This window comes from Diabrotica virgifera, chromosome 10 (assembly GCF_917563875.1).
Source record: "Diabrotica virgifera virgifera chromosome 10, PGI_DIABVI_V3a".
Lineage (NCBI taxonomy): Eukaryota > Metazoa > Arthropoda > Insecta > Coleoptera > Chrysomelidae > Diabrotica > Diabrotica virgifera.
In genome coordinates, this window is record NC_065452.1 from 92,927,247 (window position 1) to 92,950,512 (window position 23,266).

The 23,266-nt window shown below is 32.9% G+C and overlaps 1 protein-coding gene across 5 annotated transcripts in view; it reads left to right on the forward strand.

The window, feature by feature from the left end:
* Positions 1-23,266, forward strand: part of LOC126893461 (filamin-A) — a 510,728-nt gene that overhangs the window by 281,166 nt on the left and 206,296 nt on the right. For 2 of the 5 annotated variants that reach the window (XM_050663672.1, XM_050663674.1), the window contains 2 exons: positions 7,049-7,179; positions 9,027-9,162. The exons of 1 other annotated variant lie outside the window; for it this stretch is intronic. In XM_050663672.1, the coding sequence (XP_050519629.1) occupies positions 7,049-7,179; positions 9,027-9,162 (267 nt within the window). Of the gene's footprint in view, positions 1-7,048; positions 7,180-9,026; positions 9,163-18,159; positions 18,370-23,266 lie in introns of those variants that run through there. 2 more of the 5 variants (XM_050663678.1, XM_050663679.1) reach the window with 2 other exon arrangements.

A 23,266-nucleotide genomic window follows, 5' to 3' on the forward strand; every position in this document is an offset into this window, starting at 1 on the left:
ATGCTAATTTAGTATTATTTTGTTTATCTTGTTTACAAAAATCTTTTGTGTCAATTTTTATTTATAATATTTAGAGAAAAAAAAATTAAGAAAAAATTGTTTATAACAAATTGACAAATATTTATTGTAAAAAGTGTCATTTAGATATTATTATTTTTATATGCTACCCTAAACTAAACAAAAACATTGAAATTGGTCCGTTATTAACGAAGATATTGCAAAATACTACTGCACCACTCTTCATGCAAAAAGTTTTCATTTAAGGTCGCTACAAAAATCATTACTTTTTAAAATATTCTAAAATTTTAACTCTATGTATAAATGGCATTGTTAAGTAGTAGGGTTGATAGATGTACTCACGCACTTTTAAATGTTATTATTGATAAATAAACAAATTATGAATGTTTAAACTTGGAAAAGCTATCTCGACAAGAAATGGATCTAGAAATTCTTTCTTTTCTAAGTGTGTCAAAACGACCAGGAACACGAATATCGAAAACTAATTTCAAAATTTTAAATCCCGGCGATGTAATTAAAAAAAATAAAGAATGTGTGTGTACTTTGTACGCACGTAAGAAGTTATACTTCTAAATATGATGTCAATTAAATAAATATACTTTCGGAGAGTTTATTTGTATTTTATTTAAAGATTAAATTAATTTTTACTTACTACTTTAAAAAAAATTTTATTTAAACAATACCAAAAATTAAAAAAGATTAGAAAACACCAGGATTCGAACCGGGGTCCTCTTGATCTCCAGTCCAACGCTCTACCACTGAGCTATACCCTTTTGTTTATCCGGGCTACAAGATTTCTCAGACATAGTGACAAACAGACGAAGTGAATTATAAAGTACTTTAAATATTATTACTTATTATCTTATTCCCGAGGTAGACAAGTCCAAATACACAAAAATTATAATAATAGTTACCTATTTATGATATAAATGTTAAAAGTACAATTTTAAGGCACATATGTGAAAGTTTTACTTTTTAACACGTACCTATATCATACAATATTTTTTCTACAAACGTCTTATATATCAACAATTATAATTTATTCATTCTCAATTACAGGACAATACCTACAAAAACTTTTACTTGAACTTGACTGACATTCCATTTTTATATTTTTCTTGACATTACATCAAAACTGCCTATATTGTCAATACGTAAATCAGAATAACATCTACTTTTATTTTTGTATATTCTAACAAATTTTAATAGTTTTTTTCTACAAACGTGTTAAAAATGCAATAATACAGTTTAAATTAAATTTAAAAAAACCTTTTAAGCCACCTTTTTCAAATTGCGCAAGTTGTATTATTAATATTAATGTTAATAAATGAAATATAAATATTTTGACGTTTCACAATTTGACAATTCACTTTTAACTGCATTGCCTTAAATTTTTTAAAGCACTGGTGCTTTAAAGTAGCATTTTTAACGCTCGTATGGAGTGCTATAAATTGCAGTTTTAACACGTTTGTAGAAAAATATATTTAAAAACACTGATATATTCTTTCCACGCATTTTCTGGACTGATACATGCATAAATTAAAACATTTATTAACTAACTCCATACTGCCTGTGTGCGCATGCGCGCAGATTAATAAAATTCCACCTTCAATGAAATCGCGCCTAAAGAAGTATAACTTAAAAAAAACAAATTTTAAACAAATTACACCAATGTTCAAACGTTATTTTGAAGGGGTGTATAATTGAAATTTTGATTTGTGATATTTATCGAAAATACACATAAAAGCAAAAAAAATGAGACTATAAAAATTTGTATACTCTATCGACAACAACCGCGGTTTTGCAATTGAAGAAATGGTAATTTTTTATAAACAAATTAGATATCTTATAAATTACTCAATATTTATCAACCATTTTTTTTTTCAATTTATACTGGTACCATAGCGCAACTTCCTCTGCAAAACAAAATGTTTTATAGTGCTTATTTATAATGCAAATAATATTTTTTTGGAAATTTGTTTTCCAATTTTAATTTACAATTATTTAAATAAATTAAGGGTCAAATTTAATTTAGTAAGTCTTAGGAAAAATATTGTTTCTTCAGCTTTGCAAAAAAAATTGTAAAAACCTTAACAGAAACATGAATTACCGCAGCAGTTAAAAAGTAAATTTTGTGCAAAAATTAGCCATTTTTAATTATTTAAACAATGATCCCCTCATATGAATCATATACTTTCTTGTAAATATCTTATGTTTTGACGTAAACTTTGATAAAAAATTTATTCCAACCTGTACGGAATTACATTTTGATGTTATTTTATTTTATTGGGTTACTACATAGGTTTACCCGTTAATCTAACTTTACCCGTAACATATACACCCTCTGAAGATTCCTAATGAGAATGAAGCGTACGTAATGGCGTTTATGGTCCTTTCTTAACAAACTGAACTATAAAATGCCTCTTTTTTAGGCTTTTACAGCGACTTATTTTTTTGAATATTTAAACTTCAAGTTAGACACTTCGCAACCTCAAAAATAATAATGTACAGGGTTATTCACTATATTTTGACCCCCCTGTTAACTGCTTTATTTACAGAATTAGAAAAAAATGTAAAATACAAAAGTTATTCGATTTTTAAATTATGATTTCTTGACATATATATCGTATTAGTGACGTCATCCATCTGGGCGTGATGACGTAATCGACTATTTTTTTAAATGAGGATAGGGGTCGTGTGATAGCTCATTTGAAAGGTTATTCAATTACCTATTCAGTAATATAAAAACGATACCATAAGCCAGCAGAAAATGTTAAAAGCATTGACAGAATGCCGAATAGACCATCGCTACATTAACATGATCAAATATATCTACCAAACGGCAACGGTTAGCGTAAGGCTGTCTGAACAACAAACAAATACATTCTGTATACAGCGAGGAGTACGGCAGGGAGACACCATCTCACCAAAGCTGTTCACAACCCTTTTAGAACACACATTTAAGAAGGCAGATCTAAACGAATATGGTATCAATATAAATGGAGAGAAGCTCAGTCATTTGAGATTCGCAGATGACATCGTCCTTATAGCCGATCGTATGGATGATGCAATAATAATGTTGAACAAATTATATTACGCTTCCTTAGAGGTCGGACTAAAGATTAACATCAACAAGACTAATCTGGTGCTAAATCGTAATATTGTTGTTGATGGAATGGATATTGAGCAGACTGCATCTTATAAGTACTTGGGACATGAAATTCGGTTGGGACGAGATAACCAGACGTGCGAACTTCCACGTCGCATAGGATTAGCCTGGGCAGCGTTTGGTAAACTTAACTATGTATTTATATCGGACTTGCCCATATGCCTCAAAAGGAAAATCTTTGACCAATGTGTGTTGCCTGTACTCACTTATGGAGCCGAAACATTAACACTAACAAAAAAGGTAGTGAACAAGATTCGCCTAACTCAGAGGGCTATGGAGCGCCAGATGTTGGGTGTCTCCCTGAGAGACCGAATCCCAAACGAAGAAATACGCCGTAGAACAAAAACAATAGACGCTGTCCAAAAAATCGCGTCGCTTAAGTGGAATTGGGCAGGACACGTCGCCAGATTGCCAGACAACCGATGGACAAAACGTATTGTCGAGTGGAGGCCGCGAGAAGAAGCACTACGGAGCAGAGGACGCCCACTAACCAGATGGGCCGATGATTTGAAACATGTTATCGGTAACTGGATGCAAGCCGCACAAAATAGAGATGAATGGAAAGCGCTGAGGGAGACCTATGTCCAGCAGTGGACGCGTACGGGTTGATGATGATAATATAAAGATAAATATGATTATTTATACAGGGTGTCCAAAAAATTTTTTAATTAAATTAATTGACACAAAAAGAAGAATGTATGTAATTTATTTAATTCAAAATAAATACATACTACTGCTGTTAGAAAACAGAAATAAATGTTTATTCAACAAATAAACATTACTTTTCACTTAAATTCCATCATCCATCTGCCTCTTGGCAATTTGAACATTGAATTTAAGCAAAAAGCAATGTTTATTTGTGCAATAAACTTTTATTTCTATTTTCTAACAGCAGTAGAAGATATTTTAAATTAAATAAATTACATACATTCTTCTTTTTGTGTCAATTAATTTAATTAAAAAAAAATCTTTGGACACCCTGTATAAATAATCATGTTGATGTTTATATTACTGAATAGGGAATTGAATAACCTTGCAAATGAGCTATCAGACGACCCCTATTCTCATTTAAAAAAATGGCCGATTACGTCATCACGCCCAGATGGATGACGTCACTAGTACGATATATATGTCAAAATATCGCAATTTAAAAATCGAATAACTTTTGTATTTTACATTTTTTTCTAATTCTGTAAATAAAGCAGTTAACAGGGGGGTCAAAATATAGTGAATAACCCTGTACATATGGGTTTTCAAGCCTCGAAAATCAAATTTCAGATTCAGATTTTAAATCGCTTATAGCTCGAAAACTACTAACTTCTGCGAAAACTATCAATTTTTTTGTTTAAAATGACCCAAAAAATATTTTCCGACGCATAAAAGGCAATCTTTTGAATGTGTTTGGAAAAATTGTTTAAACAATTTTTGCCCAAAAATTTCTCCCGGCACTCTTGTGATTCTGTTTAAAGGGCACATTTTTGAACAGGTATTCGCAAAGAAACCGAATCAGAAATTTTTTTATTCGGGAGCGGCCCCACAGATGATTTAAAATAGGCAACGCATAATTTAACTACTCGTTTTAATTTTTTTAAAATAGTTTTAAAACGCTGTTGACAATGCGTGAATAATGAATGTGTTAAAAAGAACGTGCGTGCCAAATCAGATATAGTCACTTGGATAATTAAATAAGATTTTTAATTGCCAACATTTTTAAGTTGTAATTCTTATACAAAATAAAAATAACAATGTATTTCTGTATGTAGATACAATCTATCTACTAAATAAGTGAAATTATAAGAATCGTATATTTGAAGTTTAATTCTTATTCTTATTATTGTGCCGTCTCCTTTGAGGGTTGGTGATGAAAATGTCAATTGTAGCTTTGGAAACTGCAGCACGAAAGATTTCTGCGGACTAGCGGTCAAATCATCTCCTGCCACGAGTTTTGGCATTTTCCTATTGATGTTTTACCCTGTACTTTACCTTCCAATATGATTTGGATCAATTCATATTGTCACGTCTAAATATACAGGGTAGCGAGAAAGTATGGAAACACGGTAATTCCTCGGAAACCTCTTGAAAGATTTTTATAAATTTTGGTGGGTAAGGGTATTTATTCTAATGCGGCCAATATTATAGTGGTAATTACATTGTTGTTAAATCTTCAGTTTTTCTGGAAATCTAATGACCTTTCTTATTTTAAATAGAACACCCTGTATATTTTTTGCGTTTTGCAGTCCTTAAGAAATACTGATTATTTTTCACTTATATTCTATATACCTAAATGCCATAATTTCGGAGTTATTGCTACATTTATAAAAAAAATTTTAACCAATTATAAAAATCAATTTTTTCGGCCCGGGTAGACACTATTTTAGATTCTTTGTATCATTGGAAAAAAAAAAGATTTTTTGCAATTTTCCTCAAAGTTAATCATTTCCGAGTTATAAACAATTTAAAACTGAAAAAAATCGAAAAATGACGATTTTCGCGGTTTAAAAACACAAGTAAACAAATTATTTTTAAAATTAGGAAGTACATACCTACCTAAGTTCAAGCTCAAACTTTTTTTCTATCAGATCCCTATAAGAATTGTTGGCATTTTTTATTCTAAAACATTGTTTTTTTTAATTATTAGTGAAGCTGCATTAACAACTAAAAAATAATGTTGAAATGAAATAAAACCAAATCACTTATCGGTATTTGATACAATATGGTTCGAACTTGAATTTAGGTTCTTCGTAGTTGCAAAAATAATATTTTCTACTTGTTTTTTTGAACCTAGAAAATCGTCATTTTTCGATTTTTTTCAGTTTTAAATTGTTTATAACTCGGAAACGATTAACTCTTGTGGAAATTTACAAACGACCGTTTTTGTTCCCAATGATCCAAAGAACTAAAATAATGTCTAACTGGGAAAAAAATTGATTTTTATGATTTGTTAAATTTTTCTTTTTAATAAATGTAGCAATAACTATAAAATTATGGCGTTTAAGTATAGGGAATATAACATGAAAAATAATCAGTATTTCTTAAGCACTTCAAATCGCAAAAAATATACAGGGTGTTCCATTTAAAATAACAAAGTTCATTAGATTTTAAGAAAAACGGAAGATTTGACAACAATGTAATTACCACTATAAAATCGGCCACATTAGAACACCCTTACCCACTAAAACTTATAAAAATCGTTCAAGCGGTTTCCGAGAAATTATCGTGTTTCCATACTTTCTCGCTACCCTGTATGACCCAAGTAGGTATGTATTGTATTTCTCTCTCTTTGATAATACTTAGTATCTCTTTTAATTTACTCATGCGCTGAAGTACCTCATCGTTGGTGTAATTTTGTACGCAGACGGATTCTCAGAATTCAATGGGTACAAAAAGTTACCAATGATGAGATAGTTCTGCGCTTGAGTAAACAAAAAGAATTAATAAACATGATGAAAAAGAGGAAAATACAGTATGTACTTGGGTCACGTACTGAGAGGTAACGGCGCAATAAGAAGAAGAAGCTTATAGTTACCTCCTATTTTTGTCAATATTTTTTCTTGGTATCTCCTATAATTATAATAACAGATATAACGGACTTGTAACAAAAGCTAATCACCCTGTATATTTTTCATTTATTGTTAGCGTTTTTATGTTATCCCTATTTGGTGTATCGGTTAATTACACATTTTTGGTCGTCAAGTTTTTCAGACTCTTGAGGTAATTATATGACATATTTGACATTTTAAAATTATAAATTTAAAATTTTTTAGCGATTTTTAGTAGAAATTTATCACTCCTTATACTTAACCTTTGAGGGACATAAATACTGAGAAAAGTCGGCCTCTTCAGTACTTTTTATTTCCTTAGGCTGACAAATGCAAGATTACAGAAGGTTTAGAAAAAAATCTGGCTAGCGGCCAGCCTTACCATATAATCGTTAACACTGAAAAGGCTGGAGCAGGGAAAGTAACGTGTAAAATTAAGTCAGTTGACGGAGGGTAAATAATTTTTGTATACAGTGTTCACTTTGAGTTTAGTAGGTTTCTAAAATCGAGGTCCAGCAATGAACTCGAAATAAAAATCAACTAAACACAAATAAACTAATTCCAAATTTCTTGTCTAAAATCATATAAAAGGAATTAAAAACGTAAAACCCATCCAGAGATATAATAGATCAGTATAAGTCCATATATTTAATAATATAAACAGAGTCAAAGTGCTACCGTAATCATATCGTTCACCAGATTCAATTCTTTCTCATTACGACCAGAATTTTGAATTCAACCAGGTCCTCTACTGGGGTCCTCTCGCTTAACCCGCAGTCATCTTTATGTCATCCAGCTCTCGCATACAAAGAAGATAGTGTCCTACAGTGTTTAGATATCTTCAGTTAAAGCGTAGACAAACATCAGTCTCCTTTTTTCCAATCCCTTTCAGATAGAAACAGAAACAACCATGCCGTGAACACTTATGTTAGGTGATGGTTAGTTTAGGTACGATCCATGTATCGAGATTTGAGGTGAGAGCCATTTCCTCTCTCTATTACTATTTGCAGTTCCCCTCTGTTTTTGCTTTGTCTACAGTTGTTTGAACGTTCTTCAACTATCTTTTTTATTTTGGGTGCCCCAAATTCATTGATAAGTCCTTCTTCTCCGAGCAGTCTTCATTTAGGAACTCTATTGTCTCATCCTCGTCCTCGCATATTGTCATCTTTCATTTACCTTTCACCTATCATTTACCTTTCTTTTAATGGCTTCTGGGTTCTCTAGCTCCACTGGAACTCCACATTGTCGCCATTTTCTTTCCTTGCAAGGGTTCCATATTGATCTTCACATCTCTGGATGTCGTGAAGACGGATTCCCTTGGAACCTCTTCTTTCTTCTTATTTTCCTCCATTTCCTCGATATAATCGAGCATCAGATTCTAAGGATGTCGACCTCCCCTTTATGGATATCCTTGTATTTGGAGCCTGCCTCATGAGTTTCTCAAGTGCCGCTAGTCCTGGAGGCGCTCCAACTGTGATCTAGATTTGTATTTTAATTTGGTGGATGTTCTCTCTTCCTCCGAACTAGTTACTTCTGTCCTCTTCCTTGATTTTATTTTCTCTCTCTATTTTTCTCTCTGGTTCGCCATCTTCCTTGGGCATAGCTTGTAGCCCACTAGGTTATCCCTGGGCCATGCACCTCTTCGGCACGATGGTGTTATACCTTGAGGTTGGGGTGGCGGCATATTAGAATAATTAATGCAGATTCGTTTGTTTTCATTGGTTTCTTCCACTGGTTTTTATATTCATGGAGGCTTTTTCCTCGGGTATAGGTTTGGGCACAGATTATCAGAACACAAGATAATCTGTGGTTTGGGTATCAGGGCGTGTATGATGGGCAAAGGTGAGTGTAGTATGATAGTTGGGAGTGTTAACTATCACATAGGTACAAGTTAGGAACTTAATTCATGGTCAGCGGACAGCTTCTCATACCATGCATTTATCTATATTTTTTGGAATGGTAGCAATAGGTTGAATTATAATAAACTTTCCTCAACAAGACAGTTTTTAAATTCTGATAATTCTTGATTTTCCGAAAAATGCATTAACGTTTACACCGACTATATACGCTAGTTGGCTGCTTGATAGTTTTAACTTAGACATTTAACTTAGATAATTAGATTCCAAATCAATGTCGATCAAATTTCAATCAACAGATTTTTTATTAGAGTTTTGAAAAATGGTTCAATAAGGGCTTTATAATATTGGCCGTACTTAGAGTGATTTTCTCAAGAAATTTGGACTTATGATTATTTTTTTGAGTAATGTATATAAAAATTTTTGCCACTGTTTTTTCGATAGAGATCTGGATATTGATATAGTAGATAATGGGGACAATACTGTTACTATCTATTACAACGTGGCGGATGCTGGGGAATATACCATCAATATTAAGTTTGGTGGTCAAAGTGTACCTGGAGGTTTCTACACTGTAGTGGTGAGTGGTGTCGAGATTGAACTGGTTGATTAACACATAGGCGTATCCTGATTTGCTAACAATTTGGAGTAATTTATCCGTTGTGTTATAGTTAAAGTTATTGACAGTTGTGGTTTGAAAGTATTTGCTTAATATTTTTCTAATCATCACAGGCGTGTTAAAACTATACTTACTTTTTAAAAAACCAAGATCTCTTAGGTTTACCGCCAGTTTTTAGTGAATTGATTTTATTAAACTTTGCTTTGCGCTTGATGCCCTAATCATCTTCTCTATACGATTTCTGAAGTAGAAATATTTACTTATTTCCTTCCTGGATACGTCTGTGTCGTGTTTCGTTTCGCTTAAAACTAAACTTCATCTTATTGCTGTTGCCGCTTTATATTTTGGTTTAGGTTATTTTTTAAATCTTTCAGAAACCTTTTACCAGGATCCTTAGAATCAACTAACCTATATTTCAATTATATGAAACTTATAAATACGCCAATTAGTGATGGGACGTGATCTCACTAACGGTGAATCAATCACCGCGATTTGGAAATCACCGATAACTTCGATAACCGTGACTAGTGACCAGATATATCATATATCAATTTCACGGTCACCGTTTCTTAATTAAAACGTTGATATCATAAATAATATTGTGATATTAATATCTGGGGAGTTACCAACAGTTAATTTTAATAATGCGAAATACGAGGCATTTTATACCATCTAGTAACGTCAGTCAAACATATTCAACAGCAATATGTTTTTATAGTAGGTACCATCTAATATCTAATACAGAGTACTCGCGATTATGGTGGTAAGTTTACGATTGCTGTGACTATCTTTTATTATACAGAAAAGAACGGTGATCACGATATTAAATAAAAAAAAAATTGAAAAAAATTCTTTATAATAAATTAATGAATATTTATTGCAACTAGGGTCATGTAGATGTTATTATTTTTATATGCTACTCCAAATTAAAATAAAACATTGAAATTGGTCCATTATTAAATCGTTCGCTGCCGTCTCGGTCAATATGACCGAGAATTTTTTTTTCATTTTCATGCCAGAAACACATTTCCACAAATTTCTTAATATGGGTAACGTAATTTTTTTTTATAAGACTTCATTATCCGTGGAAATCTACTTCTGCGCAGGTTGGTTCAAAGAATGAAAATTTTTTCCCATCTGAAAAAAGCATACAAAACATTCTGGCAGCGAACGAGACGGAGATATTAAACATTAAATAGTAAACACCAATTTTCAGGCAAAAAAAACCATTTAAGGTCGCTATTTTTACAATCCGACAAGCAAGACCTAGCGGGTGACCTTGCGCGAAAATACACAACGAAAAAAAGTTGAAAAAGCTATCTGTGCAAAAAATTGCCTTAGAGAAACTTTTTTAAATGTGTGAAAAATTGCCAGGAACGCGAATATCGAAACAGCATTTCAAAATGTTAAATATTGAATCCCCGCAACGTTATTAAAAGAAAACAAGTTATACACAAATTACAACAATTTTTAAATGCCATTTTGGTGGGGAGTTAATTGAAATTTTGATTTGTCACTGCATTTATCGAAAATATACATAAATCAAAAAAAATGAGACCTTATAAAAGTGTATATTCTATCGGAAACAACCGCGGTTTTGCAATTGAAAAGATAGTAACATTTAATAAACAAATTTCAACGTTACTCTGAGAAGATATTTAAGAAAGCTTTGGATGGCACCTCGGATGGTATGATTATAAACGGGCAATGTATAAATAACCGTCATTCTGGCAGATAATGCTGAAGCACTGCAACGCCTAATGGACCGAGTAACGAAAGCCTGTAGAGAATTTGGAATGAAATTGAATACAAAGAAGACAAAAACGATGGTCATCAGCAAGCACCAAAACAGAAGGGTGAAGGTCAATGTCGACAGAACAGATCTGGAAAGAGTAACAAGAATAACGTACCTTGGAAGGAATCTTGATGAAACTTGGGACCACTTACTAGAGATAAGAACACGTCTGGAAAAGGCACGTGCAGTGTTTTACTAAATGCAAAAAGTTCTATGCAACCGCCAGCTGGGTATTTCATTGAGATTTAGAATACTTAAGTGCTATGTTTTCTCCACTTTGCTCTATGATGTTGACACCTGGACAATTACAGAAGCAACACAAAAAATAATTCAAGCATTGGAACTCTGGTGTTACCGTAAAATGCTCAGAAGATTCTACATGCGAGAAATGCAGATGTCTTGAGGAGGATGAACAAGGAAAGAGAGATTATGCTTATAATAATAGAACGTAAAACACAATATTCTGGTCACATCATAAGAAATCAAAAGTATGAATTGCTCCAACTTATAATTGAAGCAAAATCAATAGCAAAAGAGGATCAGGACGTAGACACAACCCTTGGCTTAAAAACTTACGACAATGGACGAATATGACCTCCATAGAACTATTTAGGGTGGCTGCAAATAAGATTAAATTGGCAAATGTAATAGCCAACGCCCTTAAGAATAAGACACCGTGAGAAGAAGAATAATAAACAAATTAAATGTCTCATAAACTATTGAATATTTTTGCACCAAATTTTCTTTGCTTTAAAGTTGGTTTAGACGCTGCGATAAATGCGAGCAATTTATCGTCGTGTGTAAACGGTTATTCAAATAAATTAAGGTTCTTTAACGTCATCATCAAGAGGGGCGTAACAGAGGCCCCCGCAGCGTGAAGCTTGCGGGGGGCCCCAATCGAGCAGGGGCCCCATCTTGTCGTCTGATATTATATAAAAATCTGTTATTGGCTGTGAGTTTCGACGGTAGCGTTCTCTTGCGATTTAAAACTTGTACTTTTCTGATAAAATTGGTGTATGTGAAATATACCAAACGAGAAAAATAGATATTTATTTAGAAAAACAAAAATTATGAACTGAAATATTATTGTAACCTGATTACTGAACGAATACACAGAATTAATAGTAAAAGTAATTATATTTTTTTTTTATTTTATTCATTATAATTTTAATATTTAATATATAAATTCGTGCGACTGGATGACTGCTTACGCAAGAGGTCATTGAGAAAAAGAAGAAGTTTATGTGAAATTTAAAGGTTACCTCTGTTTTTATTGGTTGTGGGTTTCGTCGGTAGCGCTCTCTCGTGGTTTGAAACTTATACTTTTCTGATAAAATTGTTCAAATTCAATACACAAAACTGCCACTAACAGCGCTGGCGAAAATTGTCAAATCCCTTCTACTCATCGGCTCACAGCGAATAGGGTATATGATTGTACTTTGTGTGTTTAAATTTAAAAGCGTAAATTTCTAAAAATAGGCGTATTCGCCAAGTATCCTTTCCGGTCTCACGAACTTTTATGGGTGGCGACAATAAACTATAATACTTTGTGCGTGACTATTGAAAAATTTGAGAATTGTAATTTGCCGAATTTTAGAAGAATATTTCTAAATCTAGAAATGGGTTTTCTCTTTAAACTTTACCTACGTTTAGTATTTCGATACAATTATCCAGAGGCGTAACAGAGGCCCCTTGCAGCATGAAGCTTACAGGGGGCCTCAATATGTCAAGGGCCCCACCTTGTAGTCTAATATAATATGTAAAAATGCGTTGTGATATTATTTGCATACATACGTTTTTTAAGCAGTGCAGTATTGAAAATGAAGTTGTCCATCCGAATTAATAAAATTGTAGATATAATCGCTGATAGTAGATAGTGCACGAAGAAAGTTGTTCATCTCATAGAATAATACTAATGTAATCATTTAGTAATTTTTGTTCTATTTTATTCTATACCAATAAAGATGAAAAATGTAAGTCGTCATAAACAATGCATGAATACACCAATAGCTCAGTAAATTACAGTTTTGGAATGAAATTATCAGCGTCACGACGGACGCATTTGCTTGACAATTTGGATTTAGGTTCTAGTTACACTCCACTTCAAAGTTGGATTTATGCTGTTGGTTGCTTTTACTTCGTGGGGTGAGATCTCTCCTTGGGGTGAAAAACATACGTTTAAAATAAGTCCGGAAATGTATAAATTGGCTAATTATAACATTATAAGCAACATTTTTTCTATAGAGTTTCTTTATCTATGTTAATAATTTTCAAGTCATTTGCGAGTGAAAATGTTTTCAGACAAAAAAACCGTTTTCAGACGGGTTTTTTGCAAATAACTCAAAAATAAGTATTTATCGAATTAAATAATAGATAGGAATCGAAAAAATATTTGTAGCAAAAAGGTAGCTTATAAGATACAAAAAAATGGTGTACTTATTCATGTAGTCTATCGACACAGTAAAAGCACAGTTGAAACTCATGAAAAATTATTCTTATTCGTACAATTCCAAATCGAATATTTCAACCTAAAATAACCAAAAAATTGAGCAATTTTCGGGAAAAACTTATTAAAACGTTATTTAAATGTTTCAAAAAAGCTTTATTTTTATTTTAATAAAAGTTTCTAGCACCAAAACTATACGAGTTACGCTGAAAATAAAGTTGGCACCTTTTTTGGTAAAAAAAACCGTGAAAATCTGCCCCTATTTCGTACCCCAAATAAAATTTGTCATTAGCGCTTTACCATTTACTTTAAATATTTATTGTTTATATGATCTGTAAGTTTGACCGGTTCGAAATTCTTATTTTTGAAAAAATTTGGTTTCATAGTAAAAAAAGTTTTATTTTGGAAAAATGCCTTTTTTTCAAAATAACTTAAAAAGTGTTAGTGATCAAAAAATCTCAAAAAATCTCTATTTTATAAATATTTTGGCTTTATTTAGTTTTTCTGTAAGACAAAAATTGGTTAAGATATGCCTGTTTAAAATTTGCATATACTCATGAGTAGTGACTCGGTCAAGCCCCAAACTATAGAACCCTTTTAAAAATAAGCACTTTGAACCGGTGAAACTTACAGGTCATATAAAAAGTTAGGTAATTTGTAAAGCGATAATGATTAGTTTCATTTGGGGTGCTAAATAGGAGGAGATTTTCACAATTTTTTTACCAAAAAATGGGACTAACTGTATTTTGAGCATGACTGGCTTAGTTTTGATGCTACAAACTTTTGTACAATTGTTTAAAAAATAAATCTTGTTTTAAACACTTTAAAAAAGTTCTAATAAGTTTCCCCGAAATGTATTTCATTTTTGGGTTATTTCACGTTGAAATATTCGATTTGGAATTTGAGGAATAAGAAAAACTTTTCATGAGCTACAACTTTTCTTTTACTGAGTCGATAGACTTAATTTTTTTATAAGCTAGATACATTTTTGCTAACAATATTCTTTTCGCGAGTACTTACTTTTTGAACTATTTGTGAAAAATCGCCTAAAAATGTGGATTTCTTGTTGAACAATAAACATTTTTACTTATAATTAACTCGAAAAGTCTTGAGTTGACCTCTTCGGTGGTGACACTGAAAATTACACGGTATCACCATATTTTACGTTGATTTACTGGGCTGTAACACATATAGGTATTTGTTACACATGTTTTAAAGGGGGCCCCATTTCCAATTCTGCGGGGAGGCCCCGACGGAGTTTGTTACGCCACTGATCATCAATGGTACTACAGCCCTATAAAAGAGCCTCGACCGTCCTAAGTCTATTACGCCAGTCAGTTCTTTGCCAACTGTTGCCAGTTTGCTGCGCCTATTTTTCTACCATCCTCATCTACACCATCCTCTCATCTGAGTTTTGGCCTACCCCTATTTCTACTTCCCACAGGTTGTGACCTAAGGATTCTTCTAGGAGGGTTGTTCTGCTGTGATCAAATTTAATTTAGTAAGTCTTAAATGAAAGCTTTTTCCCTAAACTTTGTAGAAAAAGAGATGGTAAAAATGTTCATAAAGGCATGAATTACCGCAGCGGTTAAAAAAGTAAATTGTGTGCAAAAATTACCCATTTTTCATTATTTAACAATGATCCCCTTAGATTAGATTAATCATATACTCTCTTAAAAATATATTTTTTATTATGATTAGGTAATTACACCTAATTTATACACAATTAAATAACAAAATAATTGTAAACGACATATTTCCACTACCATTATTTTGGATATAAGAAATTATCACTTCTTGTAATTACACAAAAGCTCTAAAATTACCGATTTGTCTCCCAAGTGACAATTTGATAGTTTTAATTTTGTCATGTGATTTAAAAATTGTCAAATTGTCACGAGGGCACTACAAATCGCTAATTTTTAAGAGCTCTAGTGTAATTCGGTAAGATTATTTCGTGAATAAGTAATCTGTATTTTTAAATTATTTTAACTAATATTTTATTAATATCTTCGGCTGAATGTTTGATAAACCTTCTCATGGTATTCTCTTTGACAAGTTGTAAAACATTAATTGTCATTAATGTCACTGAATGTTTATTTCTGCGTAGCAACGAAGGACATATGTCGCGCTATTTGACGATGGGAAATTATAAAAAAAATTATCGCTGAAATTTTACTTTTTTAGGTTTCTTACTTACTTACTTAATCCAGAACTCGTCTACTTTTCGGTGTGAGTTATTACGGAGTCAGGTTCTCCGTTGTTTTCTTCCACATTTCCGTCTATCCATGGCCAATGCTTTTGTTTCCTCCCATTTTATTCCTCTTTTGTCGACAGCTTCCCTCACTTCTTCTGTCCACGTCTTTCTTGGTCTTCCTCTCTTCTTTCTTCTTATATCTCTCGCTTCATATATTTGTCTTACTATTTTCTCTTCTCCTCTTCTCAGTACATGTCCGAGCCATCTAAGTTGTCCTTGTTCGATTGTTGTTGTAACTGGGTGTATTTTCAGATTTTCTCTAAAGGTTTGATTTATAATTTTATCTTTCCTTGTTTTCCCCTCTATTGTTCTCAAAAATCTCATTTCTGTGCTTATTAGTCTATTCTTTTGCCTTTTTGTTAATGCCCCAGATTCACAGGCATAGGTTAGAGTGGGTTTCACAATCTTTTTTACTATTTCCGTTTTTAAATTCTTAGGTATTTCTTTCTTTTTTAAAAAGTTACTCTTAATAATAATGTACAGCTTACCAGTCTTTGCAATTCTTTCATTTATCTCATCTTCTAACTTTCCATCCCGGCTTATGATTACCCCCAAATACTTATATCTGTCTACCTGTTCAAGTTGCTTGCCATCTACTTCTATTTCATAATTTCCTTTCTGTCTTCCAATTATCATTGTTTTTGATTTTTCTTTGTTTATTTTCATGTTTCTGATTTTTAGCTCTTCGTACAATATGTTTATATTTTCTTGTAATTGTTTTTCTGACTCCCCAATGATCATCAGGTCGTCTGCGTAGCATAGTTCTGTTTTTTGTATCATTCTCAACTTCCAATATCCTACATTATATTTTCTCCATTTGTGTTTGCATTCTTTTATTACGTCATCTAGTAGTATGGTTAAAGAGTAGTGGGCTCAGGACACAACCCTGTTTTAATCCAATATTGCTGTCAAATACTTTTGATTTTTCATTTATTGTCCTTACATAGTTTTCGTTTTTTCGTATAAACTCTGGATGGATCTTGTTCAATTTTTCTCTTCTCTAGTATTTCCCAAATATCTTCTCTTTTAATTCTGTCGAAAGCTTTTTTCATATCTATGAAACATACATGTATTTATTTTTTCTGTTTTAAGAGCTTTTTCGTCTTTTTTTGTCTTATGAAAATCTGATCGTTTGTCTCTCTTTCTTTTCTGAAACCACTCTGGCTCTCCTCAAAGGTGTTTTCTAGTTTTTCTCTTAGCCTGTTTTCTAGTATACTAGCATAAAGTTTTCCTACTGTGCTTCCAAGTGTTATTCCTCTATAGTTTAAGCATTCTTTGCTATCTCCATTTTTATACAATGGTGTTATAATGCCTATCTGCCAGTCTAGTGGTACTTTCTTTTTCATTTTTAGCTTGGTTCATGATGTTTAGTAATTGTTGTTGTCTTTCTTCATTCATGTATTTGACCATTTCTGCAGTTATATCGTCATGACCCGGTGCTTTTCCCATCTTGATTTTGTTGATTGCATTTGCTAATTCTTTTTGTGTTATATTTCTGTTCCTGTTGCTCTTGTGGAGTGTGTTGATTTTTGTTTTGTTCTATTTTATCTTCTTCTACTTGTTCCACTTCCAAGAATTCTTCAAAGTATTCTCTCCACCTCTCCATAATCTCATTCTCTTCTGTAAGTATGGTTCCATTCTTATCCTTCACGTTTTTCAATGTATTTGGTTTTGGTTTTCTCATGCTCTTAAGGGTGTTACAGAACAATTTCTGGTTTTCACTGAATGCTTCTGTTAATTTATTTCCAAATTCTACACACGTTCTGTCTTTGTTATTTTTAACCATCTGTTTAACTTCTGTTCTTTTTTCTTTGTACTTGTCATAGCTTTCTGTCTGTTAGGTATTTTTTCCACAGTTGTTTCTTTTCTTGTACTATTTTTTCTAAGTCTTTTGTCCACCATGCCGTGCGTTATTTTGTAGGTTTCTATTGGTTAAAATCCCTATGAATGAAATAATCAATATTAATCTATTGTGTTCGGCATTATTATGGTTTTCATTTCTTCACATCCCTCTAATAATATAATCAATATCGAATCATTGATCAATTTTGAACAAAAAAAGATGTTAACGCCTTTCTTTTCCCTGTTTTATTATAGAGTAAATAATTCCTGTGAATGTTTTATTTTTAAATGTGTCCGGGATTGAAATAAAATTACATTGGCGTTTCCAGTATAATTAATAGATACGCGGCTGTGTGAAATAAAAGCAACATTTTTGTAGGAGTATCATCCTCGCCAGAGAGCTCGAAATCTAAAATATTTGGCTAGACAAGATTGTCACAGGATCCAGTCTCATCCCCCCCCTTCTCAATCTAAAATGAAAGCGACGCTCCACCCCCGGCTATAAAGCCGCATATAATTTGTATATCAAAGAGAATTTGATCATAAAAATAGAATTTAATAAACATGCCTAGAATCTCCCGAAAAATTGAAACATATCCACTCTAATTACTGCAGTGTTTTTCTACTTTTTTCTCTTGAAATTGAATATTTTCACGAGGATAATCGAACGCTCACGAATGGACGCTTCTTCTCTTCTGGCACCCACCAGATTTGTAAATTTTAGATCTATGTTAATTTAATTGTTTCAGTCTTGTGAACACTTTTAGCTAGGATTTGTAAGGTACGTTTGACAGAAAAAGCGTGTTTTGTGTTGCGATTTTTCTAGCGGTATGTAAGTGTTTGTGTTTTTAGCTAATCAAAATATTAAAATTTTCTTCGGTTACATTAATTTTAGAAAAGTTTATTTTTAAGTCCATGCTTTGCTGAAAGATACAGCGTAATTTTGTAATACAAACAAGCACATAAAGCTATCATTAGTATTTGATTTAAAAAATAATATTTCCATTTTAAATTAAATATCTTTTGTTTAATATAAGAAATATTTATATTCAGTTTAAATTTTGTTTTGGGAAACATTCCATTAATATGATTATATCAAATTTTCTGTCATAAGATTATACCACGTGAGCAACTTACTCATTTTCCTTTGTGACACATATTTTCGACTAAAAATACTTGCTTTCCGTTTCTTATTTTTCACTTTCGCTTCCATTCGCTAGACTTATTCATCTGCATTATTCATTACTGTCTGTTTTTTGCGCTACTTTCATTAAACTTCTTTCTTAATTCTTTTATTTTATTTAAATATAATTTTTCTTTAATCAACATTTTTCATAAAGTTACGTTTAGTTTAGCTTATATTTTGTATAATTTTTAAAGAAAAATAAGCACTGGCAGACCTTATCGTGGTAAATCAAATATTTACCTGTAATATTTTCTTTCTTATTTAATAAACATTATGTCGAAAACCAGTTACTTCCCCATTTATCCTCTATTTTATTTTATGCGTTTAGTTTTTTAGTCTTTTATTTTTCCAGTTTTTATTACCTAATAATAACCGCTTCAATACCGGCTTTCTTTTGTTGTGTGTTTACTAGTAAACACAATATATATTTTATTATTTTATTACTCTTTATTTTGTATAGTATATTATTTTTCGTTCCTACACTAATTTACACTCAAACAAAAAATAAATGTAAGTTGGCATTTTTCAAGTTTTTATAAGACTACTAAAAAAACCTGTTGTGATACTTTTCTATTTTCCCTTATTTTCTCCCAATTTTCTAACCATTCCCGACTTCTTTTTCATAAAATTCTTTAGCGCATCTCTGACCTGTTCTTTTAGTGAGATGGAGTCGTAGACCCTTTTTCTAATCAATGAACAGCATATTATGCAAAATTTGATTTTGTTAATAATTGTTATTTTGTAATAATTTTAGCATAAAATTAGGTCGGTTACTGTTCTTAACTGTCTGAAACCAGCCTGGTATTCGCCGATTATCTGTTTCGTAGATTTTTATTCTACTTTTTATAATTTTTTCTAATATATATACTACTTCCAATAGTGCGATCGATTCCTTTGTAATTTTCAGAGACAGTTTTATCAATTTTCTTGTGGCTTAGGCAGATGAGTGCTGTGTTCCAATGCTCTGGCATTTTTTGTTTTCTCCTACTTTTATAATAAGTCAAGCTATCTTGTGCTGCAATATTTCTCCTGCATTTAATTGTTCTGCTGGCACTACGATTTCTTCCGATTCTTCTTCTTTTGACTTCATAACCCTGGGTGGGTCTTTGCCGGTCTGGCTGTGTCCTTCCATTCAGACCTCCCTTGTGCCCTTCTCTTCCATTGTCTTACATTCATAGTTTTCAGGTCGTCTGCCAACGTTATCCAGCCATCTCATTTCTTTTTTCTTCGTCCTATCGGCTCCCATTGACATTTTTCTCGTGTCTACTGTTATGTTCTAGAATTTATTGTACTTGTTTCTTCAAAGCCTCTCTTTTTTTTTCTTCTGCATTTTCTATTCGCTTGATTTCTCTTCTCGTTATAATTTTCCCTGCTATTTCTGGCGAAGTTGAAAGTCTAGCTTGCCTATTTTCCTGAAATGCATTTCTACATTCACCAACATACCTCACACTCACTACAAGAAAATTTCACACAAGATAATAAACTATATAATGGACTATGTTAGGATATAGCTTAAGGGACAAAATTATAAATGAAGAAGCTACAAGAAAAACACCAATAGCGGACGGTCTTGAGAGTGATTAAACTTAAGTGGTAATGGGCTGGACACAAAACCTAAACAGTTGGTTTGTCGTTCTAGAGAAACCAAAAGAAATCCAAATTCAAACGAATGGTGGACAATTCTTTCCCTGTATAAGCAATTCTGCTTGTTGATTATCGGATTGATACCTCTATTTAAGTTGCCACAGTTCTCATCTTTTGCGCGCTTGTCCGATAATTCTTTTGCCCATTCGTGAATTTCTTTTGATATTTTGATCACACGGGTCTCCCATATTCTGATTATGTGGTTATTCCATTCTTTTTTCTATTTAGTATTTCCTATAGTAATTTCTATTATTTGTATTCATTCCTCTCTCAACGTGTTTCCTCTCATTCTTCTCAGTACGCTCATATCTGCCGTTTCCAGTAGTATTCTTGCTGCGGCTGAGTCGGGTTTTGTTTTTGATGCGTATGTATGATATACCTGTTCTGATGCAATATTTTATACCTTGTTCGCCAAAGGAAAATAAGAATTTTTTATCTAGTAGTAAATACCTGTGTCTGGCATTATCTGGACGAATCTTTTAATATATACGTAGGTTTTTAAAGCTCTCATTCCATGTGAATATAATAATAATAATAATAATAATAATAATTATAATAATAAAATAATAATAATAATAAGCGCGGAACGCTTGTTCCGCGCTTAGCTATTCATTTGGTATTGTTAAGTGGACAAAAACGGATATAGAAAATCTTCAGCGAAAAGTACGAACACACCTCACAAAGGCACAAAAACACCACCCTAAAAGTGCAGTAGAACGAACGACATTACCCCGGTATTTAGGAGGAAGAGGACTTATGGATATAGGTGAGCAATTAGATAAACAAATTGCTAATTTAAGAACTTATTTTCAGATGCAGGCTCAGACATCTACTCTACATCGCGCTATCTGCGCAGTAGATGACACAACACCGATCAAACTGAGGGAAGCAGAACTGCGCATAAACCACCTTACTAAGGACGAAAAAGTGCGCGCCTGGATGGGTAAACCTTTGCACGGGCGACATCCCAATGAGGTCAGCCAAGATTATGTCGACAATATAGCGTCGAACTACTGGTTGACATCAGGAAAGATGTTCCCTGAAACGGAGGGTTCATTACTGGCCATTCAGGATCAGGTTATACCAACCAGAAACTACCTGAAATATATCATAAAAGACCCTCAGGTTCAAAACGACAGATGCCGATATGGATGTCAAGCCCAAGAAACCATCCAACATCTTACAGGGGGCTGCCAGGCATTTGCTGCAACTGAATACAAGGAACGGCATGACGCAGTGGGAAAAATCCTTCATCAAGAGATAGCTATCAAGCTGGGACTTCTCCAAACGGACCATCTCCCGTATTATCAATACGTCCCTGAGAGTATGCTTGAGGATGGCAACTACAAGCTATACTGGGACCGCACTGTGCTCACAGACCAAACAGTGGCACATAATAGACCAGATCTCGTACTAGTTAATAAATTAACAAGACAAACAACACTAATTGATGTGGCGATACCTAACAACAATAATCTACGTAGTAAATTCACTGAAAAGATCGCCAAGTACAGAGATCTAGAAATTCAAATACGAAGGCAATGGAGAATGCAAAGTACCCAGACGATACCTATTGTTATATCTACTACTGGAGTCATTCCGAAGAACCTCCTCGAAAGCATAAAAAGGCTGGGTCTAAATGAACATCTTTACAAGACCATGCAGAAAGCTGTACTACTCGCAACGGCCAGATGTGTACGAAAATTTTTGGGAGATACACCTGCATACCAAGTCACCTAGGGCTCGATAACACGGAAAGAGTCCCACCAGAGCTCAATCCTTTTGATACCGTAGGTATCTGGGATGAGTCAATTTTCCCCTTAGAGGGAGTGTGAGCCGTATGGCTAAATCTGATAATAATAATAAACCGACTTTTATTTCAAAAAAAAAAATAAGTATAACAAACTGTACATTTTCTAAAGTAGAGGGCGAAGTTTATTTTGCTGTGTTCTAGGGCATAACAAAAATATTCTTCCACTTAACCCCAGGTTAAATCTAAATATCTAGGTATTTGCCTTCAATCTTCATCAATTGCCTTCGTTTGTACATCTTCCATGCGGCGAAAGGGCTAGAGCGGACACCGATACTCTTCAACACTTCCGGAATCGATATTCTGTCTCTTTATTTTTCCTTATGAGCCGTGGTACCTCCACAGTTGCCTGCTTAGTTTATGAATATTTGCTCTCTTCTTTCTCTTCTTATTCTGGTTGTTTCCCATTTTTTGCTATTCTCGATTAGCACTATTAACATTGGATTTTGCTGATTCGAAACAGAAGATCCATTATTATCTCAGGATAATTAAGTGGCTGTGGCCAGCGCCGCCGAGAGGGCGGTACAGCCGGTACATTTTACCGGGGCCCGGCGTCGATCAGAGCAAAGATGTAATTTTTCCCTTTCTTTTTGCTCTTCACTTAATGTCCATAATACGTTTAATTAATCCTCGGCTATATTTAACATGACCTTTAGTTGACTGCAGTGTAGTCAGATAACTATGGATATGGAGATTAAAAATATATTAGGGCTTCTAGAAGATTTACAAAAAATCAGAAATCGATTGAAGAATATAAAGGGTCAGAATCTAAAGGGATCAGGTCTTCCATTGTTGAAGAATCTAAATTAGTTACCAGCAATTATGGAGTAAATCCAGAATTTAAATAAAATAAAGAAAAACGGCGCAAGAAGCCAGTGAGATGTTTTGATGATTGCCTGGGCCCAGTAGTGATGCGACTGATAATTTTGAGCCCGACTCAATATTTCGCTGTAAACTATTTAATTTTGTCAAATAATAAGCAATTTAACCAGAATATTTAATGCGGAAAATGAAATTCATTCGCTATTTAACATTTTGTGGACATTCCGAGATGACGATGAAGAGAATATTAAGAAAAAAATTGA